General features: G+C 47.5%; 1 protein-coding gene across 1 annotated transcript in view; it reads right to left on the reverse strand.

Moving 5' to 3' along the window:
• Window positions 1–6,531: 6,531 nt before the first annotated feature.
• The window catches only part of JDP2 (Jun dimerization protein 2), a 42,555-nt gene continuing 29,389 nt past the window's right edge, over window positions 6,532–19,697 (reverse strand). The window contains exons 3-4 of the mRNA XM_075926856.2: window positions 14,073–14,177; window positions 6,532–7,697 (exon numbers count right to left, since the gene is read on the reverse strand). Of these exons, the coding sequence (XP_075782971.1) occupies window positions 7,512–7,697; window positions 14,073–14,177 (291 nt within the window). The 3' untranslated portion in view covers window positions 6,532–7,511. The remainder of the gene's footprint in view (window positions 7,698–14,072; window positions 14,178–19,697) is intronic.

The following is a 19,697-nucleotide window of genomic DNA, read 5'->3' on the forward strand; positions in this document are numbered from 1 at the left end:
GGACACATGTTAAATGAGGAATTACTGTACCCAAGTTTGGAACCTCGAGGGTCATAAAAAATAATCAAAGAAAGAAAATGCAACTGGTGGGATGCCATGGTAAGAAGTTTGCAGAGCATTGAACTAGCCCACTTGGCTGCAGTGTGGTGTTGGGAGCTCCTGGGTGTTATTCAGACCCTGCTCCTCTTGGAAGGCCCAGCACTGCAATTACTCACACTAAGTGAAAAGCTGGGATTTCTTGAGTCTAATGTCCTTCCAGCTGAGCTACTGTGGGGGCGAGGGGGAAAATTTACCATCTTACAGTGTCTAGTCCCCTCTGTAACTTCTATTTCTTCTTATTATTTCAGGGTGTTCTGCCAAAGAAACGTACAGCTGCTGTTTTTATTTGTTCCACGTTGATATGGAAACATTCCCAGACAAGGTGGCAGAGCCTGGAGCAACTGCAAAGTAGCTGCTATTTCAGCACGCTAGAGGGAGTGCAGAAAGCTGTTAGCCACGCTCAGTAACTGTTCTGAAGTTCCTGTGGAAAGCTTTTTTGAGGACAGACGTTCCTGAATGTGCACAAAGCTCTTTGCCAATTAGTACTGAGTTTTTCAGGGGTACAAAACTGGCAGCCCTCTGGAACACCAACCTATTCTTGCAGGGGAAGATAGAGCTGCCAGGAGTGACCCAGACTCATCTGTGGCTTGAATCCAAATTCAGTTTCTTGTAATTGCAGAGTTAGTGGTGTGCAACCATTATTTGTTAAGGTATCAGTACAGCCATTTGCCCCAAGGGGGTAAATAAGTATTTTTATACAGGAGGAGGTTATAGTTATGGAGTTAGGGAAGTTTGCCACTTGCCTAAAAGATTACTGCCTTGTTATTCAACAACACAAGCTTAGAATTAAGCAAGCAGAGCAGTTGTATTCATGTGAATATATATACATATATATATGTTGAGAAATAAGGCATGGCCCTGCCATGACTGATATGGCACCTGTCCAATCCCGCTCAGACTTGCAGGGAGAAGACAAAGCTGTCCAGGATAACCCAGACTGAATCTGGGGATTGGATGTCAATTAGTGGTAATTTTACATACATCGGTGAGATTTAGACTGCGGAACACCATGGGGGAAGAATTGCAGACTGGAAGCCAACTGTCTTCAGGAGGTGTACGACTACAACACTGAATCAGACACCTTATGTGAGCCTAACAGCTACAGTAATTGCCAAGTTTTCTTTTTTACTGAAGTTGTGTACAAGCTCAATACAGTTGATACTGAAACAACAGGTTATACATCTCAGAGGGGTAGTCGTCTTAGTTTGTAACTTTAAAAAAATAAAGTAGTCCTGTAGCACCTTAGGGCATGTCTACACAGCAGCATTATTTCAGAATAACTGACGTTATTTTGAAATAACAAAATGCACATCTAAACAGCAAGCCATTATTTTGACAATGTTGAGATGGAGAACTTCTTACTCCGACTCCTGTAACCCTCATTTTACAAGTAAGGGAAGTTGAACAAAGTGTGTTATTCCTTTGACTTCCTGCTGTGTAGACAACTCCAAAAGCCAAATTAATCTATTTCTACTTCAGCTAGGCAATTGACGTAGCTGAAATTGCATATCTTAATTCGATTTATGCCTTGCTGTGTAGACATTAGACACTAACAAAAATGTATATATAGTATCATGAGCTTTTGTGGGCAAAACCTATTTCTTTTTGCCCACAAAAACTCATGATACTATATATATATATATATATATATATATATATATATATATATATATATATATATATATATATATATTTGTTAGTCTCCACGGGTATGTCTACACTTGCTCCCTAGTTCGCACTAGGGATGCAAATATAGCCGACTGAAATTGCTAATGAAGCGGGGATTTAAATATCCCACACTTCATTAGCATAATCTTGCCCGCGCGCTATTTCACTCACCAGCTGATTCGAACCAGGAAGTGTATTTCGGGATGTGTTAGTTCGAATCAAACCCCTTGGTTCAAACTAATGTTACTCCTCAAAAAATGAAACCAAGGGATTTGATTCGAACTAATGCGTCCCGGAGCGCATTCCTGGTTCGAATCAGCTGGCGAGTGGAATATCGCGCGGGCAAGATTATGCTAATGAACTGTGGGATATTTAAATCCCCGCTTCATTAGCAATTTCGGTTGGCTACATTTGCATCCCTAGTTCGTACTAGGGAGCAAGTGTAGACGTACCCCACAGAGCTACTGGACAACTGGTTATGTGGTACAATTAATTGTTTTATCTACTTCTTGGTGTAATACTCTGAGGGCATGTCTACACAGCAGGGCTAAAATCAACTTCAGCTACATCAATTTCAGCTTTTGGTGCTGTCTGTACAACAGGAAGTGGAGGGAAGAACATCCTTACTTCTTATGAAATGAGAGTTACCATGAGTTGGAGTAAGAAGTCCTCCAGCTCGACATTATTTTGAAATAAAGGCTTGTAGTGTAAACATGCTCTTTGTTAGAATATCAGTTATTCCAAATTAACACTGCTGTGTAGATATAGCCTGTGTGAGTCTATGTGAAAGCAGCTGATCTTCCATTGTCAGAAATCCCAGTCCCTGTATTTACTTTGCAAGGTATTATGTATGTTTATTGGAGTTTAGATCCTGCAATACAATCTTTATTTAAAGGAAAATAAAAACTCTCTAGTTAGTGATGTGGGTACACTGTAACTCCTGTGCTATAATGGTTTATCTCTGGAGTGTTATTCATGGGAAAAAATGTGAAATTATTGTGTGGGCAAGTAACTGTCTTGAAGACTGGTCCTTGGTTCCCAACAAGGGAAAGACATGAATTCTATTACTTCCATTTTTAGTATTGAGATGGTTCCTATAGAAAATCTAGCTGTAGTATAGTGCATAGTTTGTACAAACACCTTAACTCTGTAGCACAGAATTGCTAAGTAGACTGACTTAATTACCCTCTACTTAGATTACAACTATTCATAGGATTTCTCCACTTGTTACATACACCAAGTCGCCATGGATGACTAATGACTCTCCATCTTCCAACCATACCATGCACGCAGCAGCTGCAGAAGTAAATGCAAAATACCACTGACATATAGAGGCAGGCTGTATGAGCCTCTCACCTTGTGGCCACCTCTGAACTTTTCTGGAGGTTGCATGAGCTTGAACTCTGGTCTGGGGCTGCCTCTCTTGTGTGATCTGATTTGCTGTGGGTTTTGTTTTCTGCAGACCAGATATGCCATTTCTCATTTTTCTGCACAGTCCAACCCCTATTCATTAGGCTTATTTGGTCATAGCTGAGGCCTAGCCAAGTACCACTGACAAAATGACCTAAGCTGAATTGCAGCCAGCTGGCGATTGACTGAAGAGCAGCAGAGGGTGAATTCTGCTGAGGTGAATGAAAAGGAATGGGCTTTACCCAGAATCCCCTGCACAATCACCCCCTTCAGGGAGGTGCTGGTGGATCTGTCCTGAATAGTCACTTTGTAGGCATTTATTGGCAGCCCATGTCCTAGTGACTGAGCAATGCAACATATAAACAATCCAGTTTGTGTCTTCTCCTCTCGCCTAGTGGCAGCAGGATGTGGCTGGTTGTTGTTTTAAGATGGAAATGACTTACTTCCACATAAAGGTGGTAAGTACTGTTGCTCTCATAGCCTTGTGTGAGGGGGAAACTCACAACAGTATATCTATCACTGTGTGCTCTCCTCAGTGCCTCCTTCTGGCCACATCTGAGGATGAGTTCTGTCATGCTGACACCCTTCCTATAGTTCATTCTGTTACTCTCTCAGGCAAGGTTCCCTCTAAGCTGCGCGGCAGCATGGTCCCTCAGCTGCTTAATGAGCACAACCCAGGGGCTTAAAGTGATCATGCATGAAGCTGCCTGACTTGGGGAGGGACACTTTTCCCTCAGATAAACATACAAAATGATGGGGACTAATTTAGCTATAACTACTCAAGAGAGAGATCTTGGAGTCATTGTGGATAGTTCTCTGAAAACATCCACTCAGTGTGCAGAGGCAGTCAAAAAAGCAAACAGAATGTTAAGAATCATTTCAAAAAGGGATAGAGAATAACACAGAGATTATCTTATTGCCTCTAGATAAATCCATGCTACACCCGCATCTTCAATACTGCATACAGACGTGATTGCCTCATCTCAAAAAAGATATATTGGCATTGGAAAAGGTTCAGAAAAGGGCACTAAAATGATTAGGGGTTTGGAATGAGTGCCATATGAAGACAGATAAAAAGACTGGGACTTCATCTTAGAAAAGAGGAGACTAAGGAGAGATATAATAAAGGTCTATAAAATCATGACAGGTATGGAGAAAGTGAATACGGAAAAGTTATTTACTGGTTCCCATAATGTAAGAACTAGGGTTCACCAAAGGAAATTAATAGATAGCAGGTTTAAAACAAAGAAAAGGAAGTTTTTCTTCATGCAGCACAGTCTACCTGTGGAACTCCTTGCCAGAAGATATTGTGAAGATGAGGACTTTAACAGTGTTCAAAAAAGAACTTGAAAAAATCATCGATGTTAGATCCATCAATGGCGATTAGTCAGGATGGGTAGAAATGGCATCCCAAGCCTCTGTTTGTCAGAGGCTGGAACTGGATGACAAAAGAGGGGTCACTTGATGAATACTTGTTCTGTTCACTCCCTCTGGGGCACCTGGTCTTGGCCACTGTTGGCAGACAGGATATTGGGCTAGATGAAGCTTTGATCTGACCCAGTATGGCCGTTCTTATGTTCTATGTTAATGCTGACTTCTTCCACAGCCACATTCAGACAAGGTTTCCCCCGCCCCTTCCTTTAAAATGATAGCATTTAAGTCAACTTTATTTCCTCTCTGCCCAGTTCAGTTCTCCGGAATGAAGGGCCAACAGATGTTAGGTATCCCTAATGGTGCATCTGCACAGTACTCCTAGCAATTCTACCCTCAGGGATCCTGCAGCAAGGCAGCTCCATCCATGGTCATGATGGAGCACAGATGTAGACAAAGAGCAGTTGTTTTTCTTATCTTATTGTATCTGCTAGGTGCAGAGACAATATGTTGGGTTTGGGGCTCATTTCTCAATGATGTGCTGTGAAGGACTTGTGTTTGGCTCAGAGTCTCCAATTACATGTGGACACAGTTACTAGCCTTGTTGTTATAGTGAGACTTGAGCTAGAGAACTCATCTGCTCACTGGAAATAGAGGAATCATGCTTTGAGCTTTATCCCTTCACAGCAACAAGTACAGAGGCTATGACTGGCCAGAAGAGGCATGTTAGGGAACAGAGAAATCTTATATCACCTTCTTTCATGTGCACATGATGCCTGCCCACTTCCCCTCCCCAAATGTGGTCACCTAAGCTACTGTGCCCCTTACAACATGGGGACAGGAGAGGAGCAAGAAGAGCAATTCGGAGGAAGGCTCAGAACGGCATGGCCTCCCTAACTCACAGCTGGGCTGGCTTGGTAGTAATTTACATCCCACCCTGTCTACATGCATATGTGAGTCTGAGCTATTCCTAGAATCATAGAATCATAGAATAATAGGACTGGAAGGGACCTCAAGAGGTCATCGAGTCCAGCCTCCCGCCCTCAAGGCAGGACCAAGCTCCGTCTACACCATCCCTGACAGATGTCTATCTAACCTGTTCTTAAATATCTCCAGAGAGGGAGATTCCACCACCTCCCTTGGCAATTTATTCCAATATTTGACCACCCTGACAGTTAGGAATTTTTTCCTAATGTCCAATCTAAACCTCCCCTGCTGCACTCCTTGTCCTGTCCTCAGAAACCAAGAGGAACAAATTTTCTCCTTCCTCCTTGTGACACCCTTTTAGATATTTGAAAACTACTATCATGTCCCCCCTTAATCTTCTTTTTTCCAAACTAAACAAGCCCAGTTCATGAAGCCTGGCTTCATAGGTCATGTTCTCTAAACCTTTAATCATTCTTGTCGCTCTTCTCTGTACCCTTTCCAATTTCTCCACATCTTTCTTGAAATGTGGCGCCCAGAACTGGATGCAGTACTCCAGCTGAGGCCTAACTAGTGCAGAGTAGAGCGGCAGAGTGACTTCACGAGTTTTGCTTACAACACACCTGTCGATACAACCTAGAATCATATTTGCTTTTTTTGCAACAGCATCACACTGTTGACTCATATTCAACTTGTGGTCCACTATGACCCCTAGATCCCTTTCCGCCATGCTCCTTCCTAGACAGTCACTTCCCATCTTGTATGTATGGAACTGATTGTTCCTTCCTAAGTGGAGCACCTTATATTCCTCCTTATATCTAGGCATGTGCCTCATACCCAGCCAAGGAGTGAACTATCTTTGGGTCCAAGCCACCATTACTGATGCATACACCCATCCTTCATGGCTCAGGAACTAGCCCCACTGAGCCAAGGACCATCAACCACGACTGTAACAAGTGTGGGGGGAAAGCTGACAGTCACTCTCTGGTGTAAAGGGCTGACCAGAGTCTGTGCCAGCCCAGTAAGCACAATCCAGACAAAGCAAAAGAGACAAGGGAATAAGTCAAAGTAACATTTACTGAGAGATACAGGACTGCGTATTACGAGGACATACATCGATGGAGATGGCAGTGGAGCCAATGTGGAGGGCTGCATGGGCCTCTTTCCCAGCATGCCTAGGGGAAAGTAGCCAGATGCCATCTAACAAGTAACACAATGAGATAACTGTGGCATATGCGTTTGTAACAAACAAACCATTATAACATACATTTCTATGGGATCACGTCTAGTGATTATATAAATCCATATAGAGACTGCTGTATAAAAACTTTGTAAAAAATATAAAAAAGTGTAAAAATGTGCATTCAAAAGCACGGCCGAGAGGGACAGCTGGGCTGTAAACATTTTACTGAGTGTGCTTGTGGGGCGCCTGCGCCACAGTGCCATGGACAGGCCCCGCTGCAAGGCAGGGCTTGTGTCAAGTGTTTGCAATTCTTTGTTTCGGATTCCATTCCGGAGTGTGCGCAAGGAGCAGTGGCAGGATCCAGAGGGACGGAAATAGGACAGACCTGGGAGATACAGCCAGCATGTCTTGGCCTGTCATCCATTTTCCACGTGTTCATTTCTCCTGGGTCAAGCCCCCACTCCCAGCTAGGTGCATACCAGTACATGTGGGAAGAGAAGAAGCTGCAATTTCCCTTCCCTGTATCTCAATGTGATCCAGCTTCAGAATGCCCTGCAATGGGCTGCTTGCTTGATCCCTACGGCTGGTGAGCAGGTTGAAGGGCCATGAAGATGTACTGCAAAGGGTTGCCCTCACCAAAGCTGCTAGACCCATTCCAGGTTCAGCTTCAGAATGGAATGAATGGTAGATTCCTGATGTTCTCCTTCCCCTTATTTGGTTGGCCTGTAATCCCCAAGGAAGCCTGCTGGGTTCTGGCTGGACAAGGCCTTGGTGCACAGTTCTTCATACAGTACATAAGTGAGGTTTTTGGAGACCCTGATTTGTTGTCTCCTCCTTTTCCTGGCTAGTGCCACCTTCACTTTTTCTCTAGTTGTTCAAGCAGTGGGTTGGCTTCACTCTCTGGTGTCTTGATGCTGTCTGTCCGCACAATGCAAGTGGGACGGTGTCTGTTCAGCATCAGAATCAGCTGCTGCCTCTCCTGCTTCAATTCCTCTATCTGGGCTTTCAGCTCGGCATTCATGAGCTCCAGGCGTTCAGACTCCTAGCAGGGCCAGAGACACAGACACATCTTTAATCTGTCAGCTCATAAGTATGGAGAAAGCACAACCTGCTCTACAGCTCCCCGTGCACTCAACCTTCCTCTGCTGCCTGCACAATACACAAAGAGAAACTGTCCTCTACCAATCAAAGATCTGTTTGCAAACCACCCCGGCTTGATATTGTTCAGCAGTCCTGTGTGAAAGTGATGGCCGTGTCTGTGGCCGCATTAAAAGGTTCAGTGACAGCCAACTCTTTTGGCTAGATTTTATTCCTACTGGTCACTCAAGTCTAGTGCTGGGATCAATTGGGATTTTCCCTCTCAGCCATCTCCTGGGACCCAAAGTAAGACTGTTCCCTACTGCACATTTATTACATGTTTTGTTCTGATTAATGCCCAATGATCCATGAAAAGTGAAGATTAGTCTTCAGCATTCACATGTGCAAGGTGCGCACACTTTTATGGGGTATATAGACACCTGTTTTGAGGATATGGCTTAAATGTACAACTAACAATGATTTTGAGATCATCAACAGATATAAATCCCATCAGATCTTGGTTGAGTCTCCATCATTTATTACAGAAAACTTTGGCTTTAGAAACAATCTTCTCAAAAAAGGTATTTTGAACTTAATTCTCTTTGTCTCATTTTTACATGATGAGGTGGGTGTTTTCTGTAAGCAGCAGAGCTTGTGTTGCTTTGCTTAAATTTTGATCTAAGAATTGTACTCTTCCAGATTACAGATTGCATTGTCTATCTCCAGGAGATGGAGGAACAACCTGTGCATTTCTTACTTCCCGTGTGTGGCCCCCCTCCCTCCAAATGAGTGTAGCTAGGTGGGGGTTTTCTATTATTCACTGAACCGTGGTCTAAACTAGGACTTCATTTCAAAATAACCCTCCCAAGGTTGAATTTATAAGTGGCGTGTCCACACTATCAAGCCTGTTGTTTCAAAATAATGGGACACAGAATTCAAAATCTGTACTCCTGCTTTTCATGAGGAGTAACGCTAATTCCAAAATAGTTATTTCAAAATAGTGTTAGTGTGGACACTTCGGTGACACTATTTCGGAATAATTACTCTCCATAGTAATTCAAACTAATTACTCCCCAGTACTTCTTGGGGCTCTAAGTCTGAGGTAGGGATGTAAGCGACGAGTTGACTACCCAATAAGAATTTGCTTATTGAGTGTAGTTGAGTAAGAACTCGACTAGTCTCTTCTCCCCCCTTGCTGCCTTTATCAAGGGGGAAGCAGGAGCCAGTGCTGGGGCGAGTTGGCTTAAAAGCTAGTTCCCCCCAGCACCAGCTCCATGGGGGGCAGGGGAAGCAGAGGGCAGTGGGGAAACAGTCCCACTCGCACCAGTCCCGACTGCTGCTCCTCTCCCTTTGAAATGTACAAGAGCCGTCTGTGGCTCTTGAACATTTCAAAGAGAAAAAGGCAGCGGGACCGGCTCCTGTGCATTTCGAAGGGAGAGATTCAGCAAGGATGGTGAGCTCTCCCCCTTATCAACTAATCAAGTAGTCAATAGAAATTCCTTCGACTACTCGATTATCTGATTAAACGAAATTTAACATCCCTAGTATGAGGTAGCGCGTCCACATTAACGGATCCTGGCTTGGACTAATTTTCAGGCTTCCCCGTAGTATGGACACACTAGTTCGAATTTATTAAATCAGGAGGGCGTTAAGTCTAATTTACTAATTTCAAAATAATTCCCTTGTGTAGACATGGCCTTACTGTCAGTCTCTTTGAATCAACTACTCAGAAAGTGATAGATATTCCTCAACAAGAAGATCTGGCTATGACTCATGAGTTTGCCCTTTGATTTTCAACTCTGAAGATGGCGATGGCTTTGAACCATATTTGAAAGAGGTATCAGATCCTCATTTCCAGGGCTCGACAAATACGCTTGCCCGCGGACTGGCCCGGTGGGCCATTGTAACGGGCTGGCCGAAGCCCGCACTACGGGCGGCACAGCCCCGTCTGATCTGCTGCCTGGGTGGAGGAGTGAAGCGCCACCAGAGAGGGGGAAGTGCAGTGATTCTCGGCACCGGGCTGCCTGCATGCAGCTCCGGCGCGAGGAGGCAGTGTGCGAGCCAGAGGGCGGGACGCCGGCAGACACCAGGACGCAAGTGTGATGTGGCGTCGTGACGTCATGGCTGGTGACCGCTGGATTCAAAAAGGCTCCAGCAGCCCCGCAACCTGGAAGGCAGAAGCCAGGTAGGGGAGGGAAAGGGAAGGGGTAAAAATAGGGGGAAGGGGCTTGTGCTGAGGGGAGGGAAGGGGGAAGGTCAGGAGAAGAAAGGTGAAGGCACCAAGGAACAGGGGTGCAGGAGAGAAAAATGCCAGGGGGCCAAGTAGAGACAATGAGGAAAAGGGCAGGAGGGGAGGTGTCAGTGGGAGGGGAGAACAGGGTGATGCTGGGAGAGGAGAGGGTAAGGGCATTGGGGGCTAGAGGGGGGAGGAGGAGGTACTGGGAGAAAGCTTGAAAGAAGAGGTGGGCATGAGGAAGGCGGGGATGTAGCAAGGCATGTGTGAGAGCACAAGGGCATGAGGGGAATGGGGGCAGAGGGTGGTGAGGGGGTGGGCATCAGGGAAAAAGAGGGCAAAGAGGGCAGGGGCAGTGAGGGAAGGGGGAGGCAGCAGGAGGGTGCAGGTGCCAGTGGATTCTGGGGGTGAAGCAGAAGGGAAGACACCTGCAGGGGAGGGACCAGAGGAGAGAGGCAGGGCAGGTGTGTAGAAGAAGGTGTTAGGAGAGGGGATGAGGAGGGGTAGCTCACATGATCAGAGTGGGGCTACTGGAGGAGTGGGCACGGGGCGGAGAGAGAAGGACTGGTGGAGGGGGGCAGGTCTCAGGAAAGCTGAGGGCAGTGAGAAGGGCAGGAGTCAGGGCAGCAGAGGAGGGTGAGGGGTTGGGGGGCAGCAGGCACCAGGGGAGCTGATAGAGCAAGGGGAGGAGACATGGCAGCAGAGGGAAACGGTAGAGGTTATAAGATATTTATTAATAACTTTGGGTATGTCTACACTACCATCCTAGTTCGAACTAGGGTGGTTAATGTAGGCAACCGGAGTTGCAAATGAAGCCTGGGATTTGAATTTCCCAGGCTTCATTTGCATATTGCCGGGCGCTGCCATTTTTAAATATCCACTAGTTCGGACTCCGTGCCCACGGCTACACGCGGCACAAACTAGGTAGTTCAGATTAGGCGTCCTATTCCGAACTACCAGTACACCTCGTTCCACGAGGAGTAACGGTAGTTCGGAATAGGAAGCCTAATCCGAACTACCTAGTTCGTGCCGCGTGTAGCTGCGGGCACGGAGTGAGATCTAGCGGACATTTAAAAATGGCGGTGCCCGGCAATATGCAAATGAAGCCCGGGAAATTCAAATCCCAGGCTTCATTTGCAACTCCGGTTGCCTACATTAACCACTCTAGTTTGAACTAGGATGGTAGTGTAGACATACCCTTGGGTGCCACAGTGGCACATCCAAACAAGCCACATGAATTCAGTACTGGTGCACAACACAAAATTCATTCTGCTCATGGAAGGAAACTCTTAGAGGGAACACTTCCCCCAGCCTCTCTGCCCCCAAGTTAATGTCACACACATTGGGTTAATGCCATTGCAGGACCGTTGCATGAGGGGGTTTTGGTGGGGGCCAAACTAATCCCTATTGGTAGGAGGATGGTGGGAAAAGTCCTTGGGGGGGGTGTCACATGACACCTTTTACTTCTGGTCATGTGTCCATCTTGCCCTGAGGGTGTTACTTCCAGAGGCGTGGTTAATGGGAGTCAGGGGGTGTGGCTGATGGGGGTCAAAGAGTACATTTAAAAAAAATTCTTTGGGTGCACGCTCTACTGAAATGTGCTGTGTACGCCTATGAAAATATTGTTGTAACCTTCACTGACGATTTTGACACTGTGTCAAAATGTCAAAAAATGACAAACAACGATAACCGTGGCCATGATAACTGACGTAAACAAACATGCTGTCCCGGTCATCCTGTTCTCCGGTGGTGCGTGCCTGCGTGGTGCAGGGAGAGGTGGCGAGTCCCTTTTTTGTCTCGCGAGTAGGGTTTTGCATAATTTGTCAAGCCCTGCTCATTTCCATAAGGCATATACTCAGCTAAGATTTGGAAATATAGAAACTGCTGTCCAAAAGTAGATATTGAAAAGTTCCTTCCCATCTTTAGTTTTGCCCATGTTAATCAGGAGTGATGGAAGATATAGCTCATTACTTTTTGACCTGTAGAATTTCCCAACTTCTGAGCACATGGAGTATGTCTAGACTGCATCCCTCTGTCAGCAGAGGGATGCAGATTAGGTAGGTCAACATTGCAAATGAGGCAGGGATTTAAATATCCCGTGCCTAATTTGCATAAAAATGGCCACCGTGTTTTGCCAACTCAGCACTTTGTTGGCAAAAAGCGGCAGTCTAGAGGGGGATCTGTCAAGAAAGAAACCCTTTTTCGACAGATCCCTTATGCCTCCCTCATTTGCAATGTCGACCTGCCTAATCTGCATCCCTCTGCCGACAGAAGGATGCAGTCTGGACATACTCATGCTGAATTATAGCTCCTTTGTATTAAAGACATGTCTATCACCTCAAAGGAAAATGGTTTTTAATATTTTCACAATCCCCAGTTGCCATTAAATCAGTGGTGAATGTTGCCCTTTTAGCACTATGCCAAAGAAGAGAGTTCTGACTGACAACTGAAAGCATGATATAGATGTTGCTGTTTTGTAAACACAAGAGAAAAACATGTACAATCTAACAGACACATCATATGCAATCTACTAAAACTGAACTGAATATTACAGAAAAGATATTTTATACTAGAAACATTTTTCTGCCCTCAAGAAAACAAGATCCAGTAAGTAGGGGAGATCCAGCTTCTCAGGAAGAAGAGAAGCAACAAGGATCTTTGTATGGTTCAGACTTTACTGGCTTGTCTTATCAAGAGAATTGGCTTTAAAAACATCTTTGTGTCCTATGTAAGGAGCCCCAAGTCCAAGAAATGACCCCTCACTGCACATGACTGTGCTAGGATATGGCATTTATCCCTGCTGAGGGGGAAGAAGTGCAAGGAAGGGTGAGTGATCTTTGGGGTGGCACCATGCACTGTAGGAGGAAGAACATATGTGTCTACTGTACTTGGGAATCATTCTGGGAGAGACTTGCATGTGCCTTTATGAATCTCTGAGCTTTGAGAGAAATGAACAGACCCTGGGCATGTCAGGACTCTAGACTCTGGTGCTCCCCCTGTATATTCTGGGTGCCTGTTTGTGTTGCACTGGTTGGGCCTGTGGCCTTTTGAGGTCATTTGGAGGAGATGAGCACTCTGCAGGGCTGCACACAGGGATGGGACATGGAATTCAGCTCAGACACGAGAAATTTATCAGATGCCTTCCTGCCCAGCACACCCCATGCTGCTGCTCTAGCTGGTAACAGATAGGGATGTGAAGGACTAGTAGACAGGATCGTCGACTGGTCACTTCCCCCCGCCTCCCCTTGCTGCCTCTATCAGATAGAGGCAGCAAGTGGGGGGGGGGAGAAAAGGGGGTACTTCAAAGTGGCAGCGCTGCTTGAAGCCTGGGGCCAGACCCTGGGCTCCACGCAGCACTGCCGCTTTGAAAAGCCGCATGCAGCCCAGGGCCAGCTGGGGTGTCCCCAGGCTGGGTGTCCCCAGGCTGCGTGTGGCATTTCAAAGTGGCAGCGCTGCGTGGAGCCCAGGATCAGCTAGAGACTTCCTAGCTGACCCCAGGCTCCGTGCGACACTGCTGCTTTGAAATGCCACGTACAGCCTGGGATCAGCTGGGGAATCCCCAACTGACCCCGGGTGTTGTGTGGCGCTGCTGCTTTGAAACGCCACCAAAGGTTTTTGATACACTTCAAAGGCAGAGGCACCCTACTGACTAATCGAATAGTTGATGCTAAATGCATTAATTATTCAATTAGCCAATTACTCGATACTTAACAACCTTAGTAACAGACACATGAGGTCATGGTCCATTTACCCCTCAGGACCAGCTGGGGAAAAATGGGAGTGGACCTATGTTCTTGCATGCAACTGGCAAACCAGAGATTGCATCTGCGAGGCACAAGGCCTCAGGAGCTGTAGGCCACTGCTGGACTCCCAGATCCAGGGTGAGGAGGTGAGTGGAGGAGGGAACGCTGAGCCTAGCAGTGGGGGAAAGGGAGATTCAGCAGAGTGAACATCCCCTGCTGGTCAATTATTGAAGAACTTTTAATAGCCTGGGGACTAGGTGTGTATTCTACCATTGCCTCTCCATGGGGAGAAGAGAGAGGAGTGCATTGCTGCAGAGGGGAAGGCTCTACTCAGCCTGCTGGGGAAGGGGCATGGGGCACTCACCCGCTGCAGAAACTCTGTCCTTTCCTTCTTCTTGTTGCGACATCGAGCTGCTGCTACTTTGTTTTTCTCACGGCGCCTTTTCCTCCTCTCCTCTTCCTCGTCCAGCTGGAAGAGGACACAGGCCCCACATGAGAACAGCCAGACAAGAACAGGGAAGTGATGCAGCTGGCAACAGCCCCCTCACCAAGTCTCACAGGCAGCGGTTTAAGCAGTGGCTGTGCAAGCCTCCCCCAGATCACTTGATGCTCCTCAATTCTGATCTGCAGCATCCCTGGCTATTGTGGCCCGACTTCCTCTTCCCCTCCTCCCATGCTGCTACCAGAGCACCTCAGTCCTGCCCTGCATCTCCACCTACTAGTGCAGTTCCGGGCTCTTTGGAATGATCAGCAGTCCCTGCTCCAAACTGTGACAAAATTACTCCTTGTCTGTAATGTGGACTCTAGAGTAAGAGAAACTAATTTTGCTAAAAAACGGTGCAGCAGGGAAGGGTCTTGTGCAATAGCAGAGATTCCCCTGCCCTAACACAGATGTGTGGGAGTATAAACAGAAAGCCTGTAAAGTCACTTGTAGTGGTCTCATGTGCCAGGAGCAACACTGACCCTCCCACGGCTGAGAGAGCAAGAACAGTTCCCCAGAGAGGGGCCTCTCTTCATGCTGCCAAGTCCCCTGGCTGGACTCAGCCCAGGCATTCTGCAGAGCTGAGGTTTGTGAATTAGTTCAGTACAGCTCTGGTACAGTGCTGTGTGTCTGGGGGGCACACTACACATATTTACAATGCGAGAGACTTCCACTCTCTTCTCTATCTCAGGTTAACTAACCCTGGGCTGATATTGTAACAAGCAGATACAGTATTTGAAGGAAAATATTTTCTTTAGTGGCCGTACAAAGCACATGGTTGGCTTCACCTGATCAGACTGCTTCTAAGCAGGGTTCTCAGTGAGAGAGAGAGGTGAGGTCCAAGAGACAGTTCTGACTACGGCTGTAGAAGTGTAAAATTTACACAAACAGCGAGGAAGGACTGGCGGCAGCTGAAAGGAGTGCTGTCATTCGAGGAGCATCAAACAACTAGCCTGGCTCCAGAGGGCCATCAAGACCTGCACGAGCCATTTCCTGTTCGATTCTATTAATTTCCTGTTCACGCAACATGTTCAGCACTCTGGGCTGGGAATGTTCGGGTCTGTTTCCTTGGAGCTTAGTGAGCAATGAAAGCTCTAGTGCAGTGTGTGGCGTATAGGGAGGGTGCAGCAAGGTATGCAGATCCCATTTTAGCATGGGACAAAGACAGAAGTTTCTGCATTTTACTTCATGACTCCATTGTTCTAGGCTAACCGACTCAAACTCTGTTAAGCCTACATCACACAGACTGCTCAAGAACCCTGTATCTTAGGGTATGTCTACACTACAAAGTTAATTTGAACTAACGGACGTTAGTTCGAATTAACTTTGATAGGCGCTACACTAGCGCTCCGCTAGTTCGAACTTAATTCGAACTAGCGGAGTGCTTAGTTCGAACTAGGTAAACCTCATTCCACGAGGACTAAGCCTAGTTCGAACTTACTAGTTCAAATTAAGGGGTGTGTAGCCCCTTAATTCAAACTAGTGGGAGGCTAGCCCTCCTCAGCTTTCCCTGGTGGCCACTCTGGCAAATACCAGGGAAACTCTATTGCCCCCATCCCAGCCCCCGGACCCCTTAAAGGGGCACGGGCTGGCTACGATGCCCGTGCCAGGTGCAAGCCTGCCAGCACCCAGCCAGCAGACCCTGCACCTGGCACGGCTCGAGCCAGCCACCCGATGCCCCCCAGCCCTCACCCTCTTCCTGGGACGAGGCTGGCGGCCCCTGGGAGCTTGCCCTGGACCGCAAGAGGCGGGCACCCGCCTGGTCCAGTGCAGACATCGTGGACCTCGTCCACAACCTCTGCACTAGGCACAGGAAAGCAGCCGTCTAGGGCAGGAGAGCTGCCAGCCTGGCCACCCAGGAGTAGGTTTGCATGAAAATCAAGGTGGTTCACTGAGACCCCCCGACCCTGAGCCCTGAGCCCTGAGCTTAGAATGGCCGTACTGGGTCAGACCAAAGGTCCATCTAGCCCAGTAGCCTGTCTGCCGACAGCGGCTAACCCTAGGGACCCTGGAGGAGATGGACCAAAGACAGTGACCAAGCCATTTGTCTTGTGCCATCCCTCTCCAGCCTTCCACAAACTTCGGGCAGGGACACCACTCCTACCCCTGGCTAATATCACTCCATGGACCCAACCTCCATGAATTGATCTCACTTCTCTTTAAACTCTGTTCTAGTTCTAGCCTTCACAGCCTCCTGCAGCAAGGAGTTCCACAGGTTGACTATTTGCTTTGTGAAGAAGAACTTTCTCTTATTAGTTTGAAGCCTGCTACCCATTCCTTTCCTTTGGTGTCCTCTAGTCCTTCTATTATGGGAACTAGTGAAGAACTTTTCTATATGCACCCTCTCCACCCCACTCGTGCTTTTATAGACCTCTATCATATCCCCCCTCCATCTCCTCTTTTCTAAGCTGAAAAGTCCCAGTCTCTTTAGCCTCTCTCCATATGGGACCTGTTCCAAACCCCTGATCATTGTAGTTGCCCTCCCCTCTCCCACCCTCTCTCTTCCCCTCTCCCACCTCCTTTTCCCAGTCTCCCCGAGTTTTGTTCAATAAAGAGAGATTCTATTTTTTAACACAATTGTCCTTTATTTTGTACATCAGGAAGGGGGGCTAGGGAGGGGTAAGTGGAAGGAGGCGAGGGAGGAATGGGGTACGAGCCCCCGATGGGGAGGACTGGGCTGGCTCTGCGGGCTTCTGGGGGTGGAACCTCTCCTGCAGCCCCCCCCAATTGCCCCCTCTCCCCAGATGGCAGCCTGCGGCAAGTGCGGCCGGTCTGATTGCCGAGTGCTGTGATGTGCCCAGTGTGTGTACTCCGAGCAATCCAAGCCAGGACTGCTTTGCAAGCGGGGCACCCCTGAGAACTGTCTGTCCAGGGTGGGGGTCGGGTCCCTTTAAGCACAGCCCTTGGCTAGCCTGAGACAGCAGCTCCACGCTCTAAGTCCTCATCTGATGCCCTGCCGGCACTGCTTCCAGCCATCCTTAACCCCGGTTCAGGGTCCACTCTGTGTGGACATGCTTGTTCGAATTAGCAAAACGTTAATTCGAACTAGTTTTTTAGTCTGGATGCGTTAGTTCGAATTAGCTTAGTTCGAATTAACTAATTCGAACTAAGTTCGTTCGAATTAGCGCTGTAATGTAGACATACCCTTAGAAAGCCACTATCAAAGTATCAGGGGCATTACTTCAATAACCTAGGGCAGTAATAATAAAAAACCTACTCCAAGCCCTTTGTTGTAGTACAGTTCAGTTCATAAATATTCATATATTACTTAAGGATGTTGACCCAAATCCTCAAGGTACTTAGCTGCCCAATTACCATTGAAATAAGTGGAAGTAGGTGCCTAAATACTTTTTGAGGATGTGGGCCTTTTACCCTTAAACAAATGTAATCTCAAAAGATACAAGTGTAACAGTGCCTGGAAATTCAACATTCAGGTGACACTTGAAAAATGAATATCAGGGAACGTGGAACTGCAAGATAAAGTCACTCAAATAGCCTTATGCATGCCGCACAATGAAAACCAGGAGCCAGCCTTAAGATATTTCTACATGACAAATGGAGGTGTGATCGCAGTTTGTGTACTACACAAACTAAGCTTTAATCTAGGTAGCCTGGATATCAAAAGCAGTGAAGCTGCAGTACCGAGGGAGCAGTCTTCCCTCTAATTTTTCCCACCCCTGAGCAGAACAAATTTTGTTATGTGCACCAATGTAGAGGTTCTGTGTGACATGGAGATGATGTGTGACATATCACCTTCATATTGGTGCACATAACAAAAGTCATGTGGTGAGAGTGGAGCCAAAAGATTCCAAGTATGAGAGGGGGTTCAGGCCTGAGGCAAAGGGTTGGGGTGCGAGGGCTCTGACTGGGGGTGCAGGTTTTGAGATGGGGCCAGGAACGAGGGGCTTAGGGTTGGTATGAAGGGCTCTGGTGCAGCCAAGGGATTTGGAACACAGGAGAGTGATACAGTTTGAGACAAGGGGTTGGGGTACAGGAGGGAGGGAGGACTCTATGGTGGGACCAGGAATTAGGGGGTTGGGATGAAAGAAAAGGCTCCAAGTTTGGGGAGGGATTCAGCAGTGGGCTCTGGACCAAGGCTCAGGAGGGGGGTACAGACACTAGACTGAGTGTGTGGGCTTTGGGATGAAGGGGTTGGGGAACAAAGTAACAATGTAAAGGGGTAACCGGTTAACCAGTTATCCAGTAAGCACTGCCTTACTAGCATGCTTATTGGGTAAGTGGTTAACTGGTGCCCAGCTGGGCCAGTGCAGACCCTTCCAACCATGCTGCAGCAGGCCCTGCCAGAGCAGCCTCCTGCTTGCAGTACCTGGCCGGACCCATGATGCAGCGGGGCCGATTAACTGTATATTTTGACCGGTTAACATTTTAAATGGGATTTTACATCCCTAGTGCAAAAATGGCTCTGGGTTGGTGGGGGCTCAGGGAGGGACCTGGGCTTACCAGGGTGACTCCTGGTCAGCGGTGCTAAGGCAGGCTGCATACCCTGGGGCACACACTGCACCCCAGAAGCAGCCAGCACCAGCTCCTGGTGGGGTGGCCATGAGGCTCCATGGCATGCAGAGCCCTGTAGTTTCCTGGGCCTAAGAGCCTGGACCTGCAGTGCTGGCTACTTCCCTGCTGGCCCCAGCACATAGCTGCCTCAGCTGCTGGGGCCAACAGGTAGAAGCCCCTCTCCCCGAGCTGAGGCAGTTCTGTGTAGGGGCTGGGGGAAGAGAGGCACCTCTGTGCCAGCTACGGCAGCTTTGACGTTTGGGGAGAAGCCTCTCTCCCTGTTGCAGCCCTGAGCACCTGCACAGCTTAGCAGGAATTTAGCCAGAGACTAGCTGCCCAAGTAAAAACCCAGTCTCCGTGGCAGGCTTGTCTAGTCCAAGCTGAAGCTCCTGCTGTCATCTGTACCTGAGCTAGGCACATACAAACAAGCTCAAGTGTATCTACACGTGCTGCAATCACATCCACGACTGCAGAGTGGACATACCCTTAGCCACAAATACTCCCCATCTCCATTACATCAAGGACTCTGAGAAATTACCAAATTAAACTGCCTCCCACTTCCTGCGTGACTTGACCATGCACTTCTCTTTAAATGCTGCTGCAGCACATCTTGTCATTGCTTCAGCAAATTACTCCTGCCTTCTCTATGGCCAGCTGCAGTCACTGACAAGACAGCTTTGTGCACCTTTGTGCCAAAACGGATCACACTCAGGATAATCATTTGGGACAATTCTCTCCAAGTTGAGTATTTTAAGTGTTGATGTTCTATGAAGCTCAGCAGTGATATGTGACTACTGTACCTAAGGTTAGGAATCTCATACAGACCACTGGGAAATTCTGATAGTTTATCACCAGTGACGCAATGTTACCACAGACATATCTAGCAAACCAAACCCATTGTTCTAGGGCTCCCGATCTACCTAGGCAACTACACAAGCTGCCGGCTTTATACAGGCCAAACACCCTTAATCAAAATGTCTCCATGTGACACACAAG

Source organism: Pelodiscus sinensis, chromosome 5 (genome assembly GCF_052426305.1).
Source record: "Pelodiscus sinensis isolate ZL-2025 chromosome 5, ASM5242630v1, whole genome shotgun sequence".
NCBI lineage: Eukaryota > Metazoa > Chordata > Testudines > Trionychidae > Pelodiscus > Pelodiscus sinensis.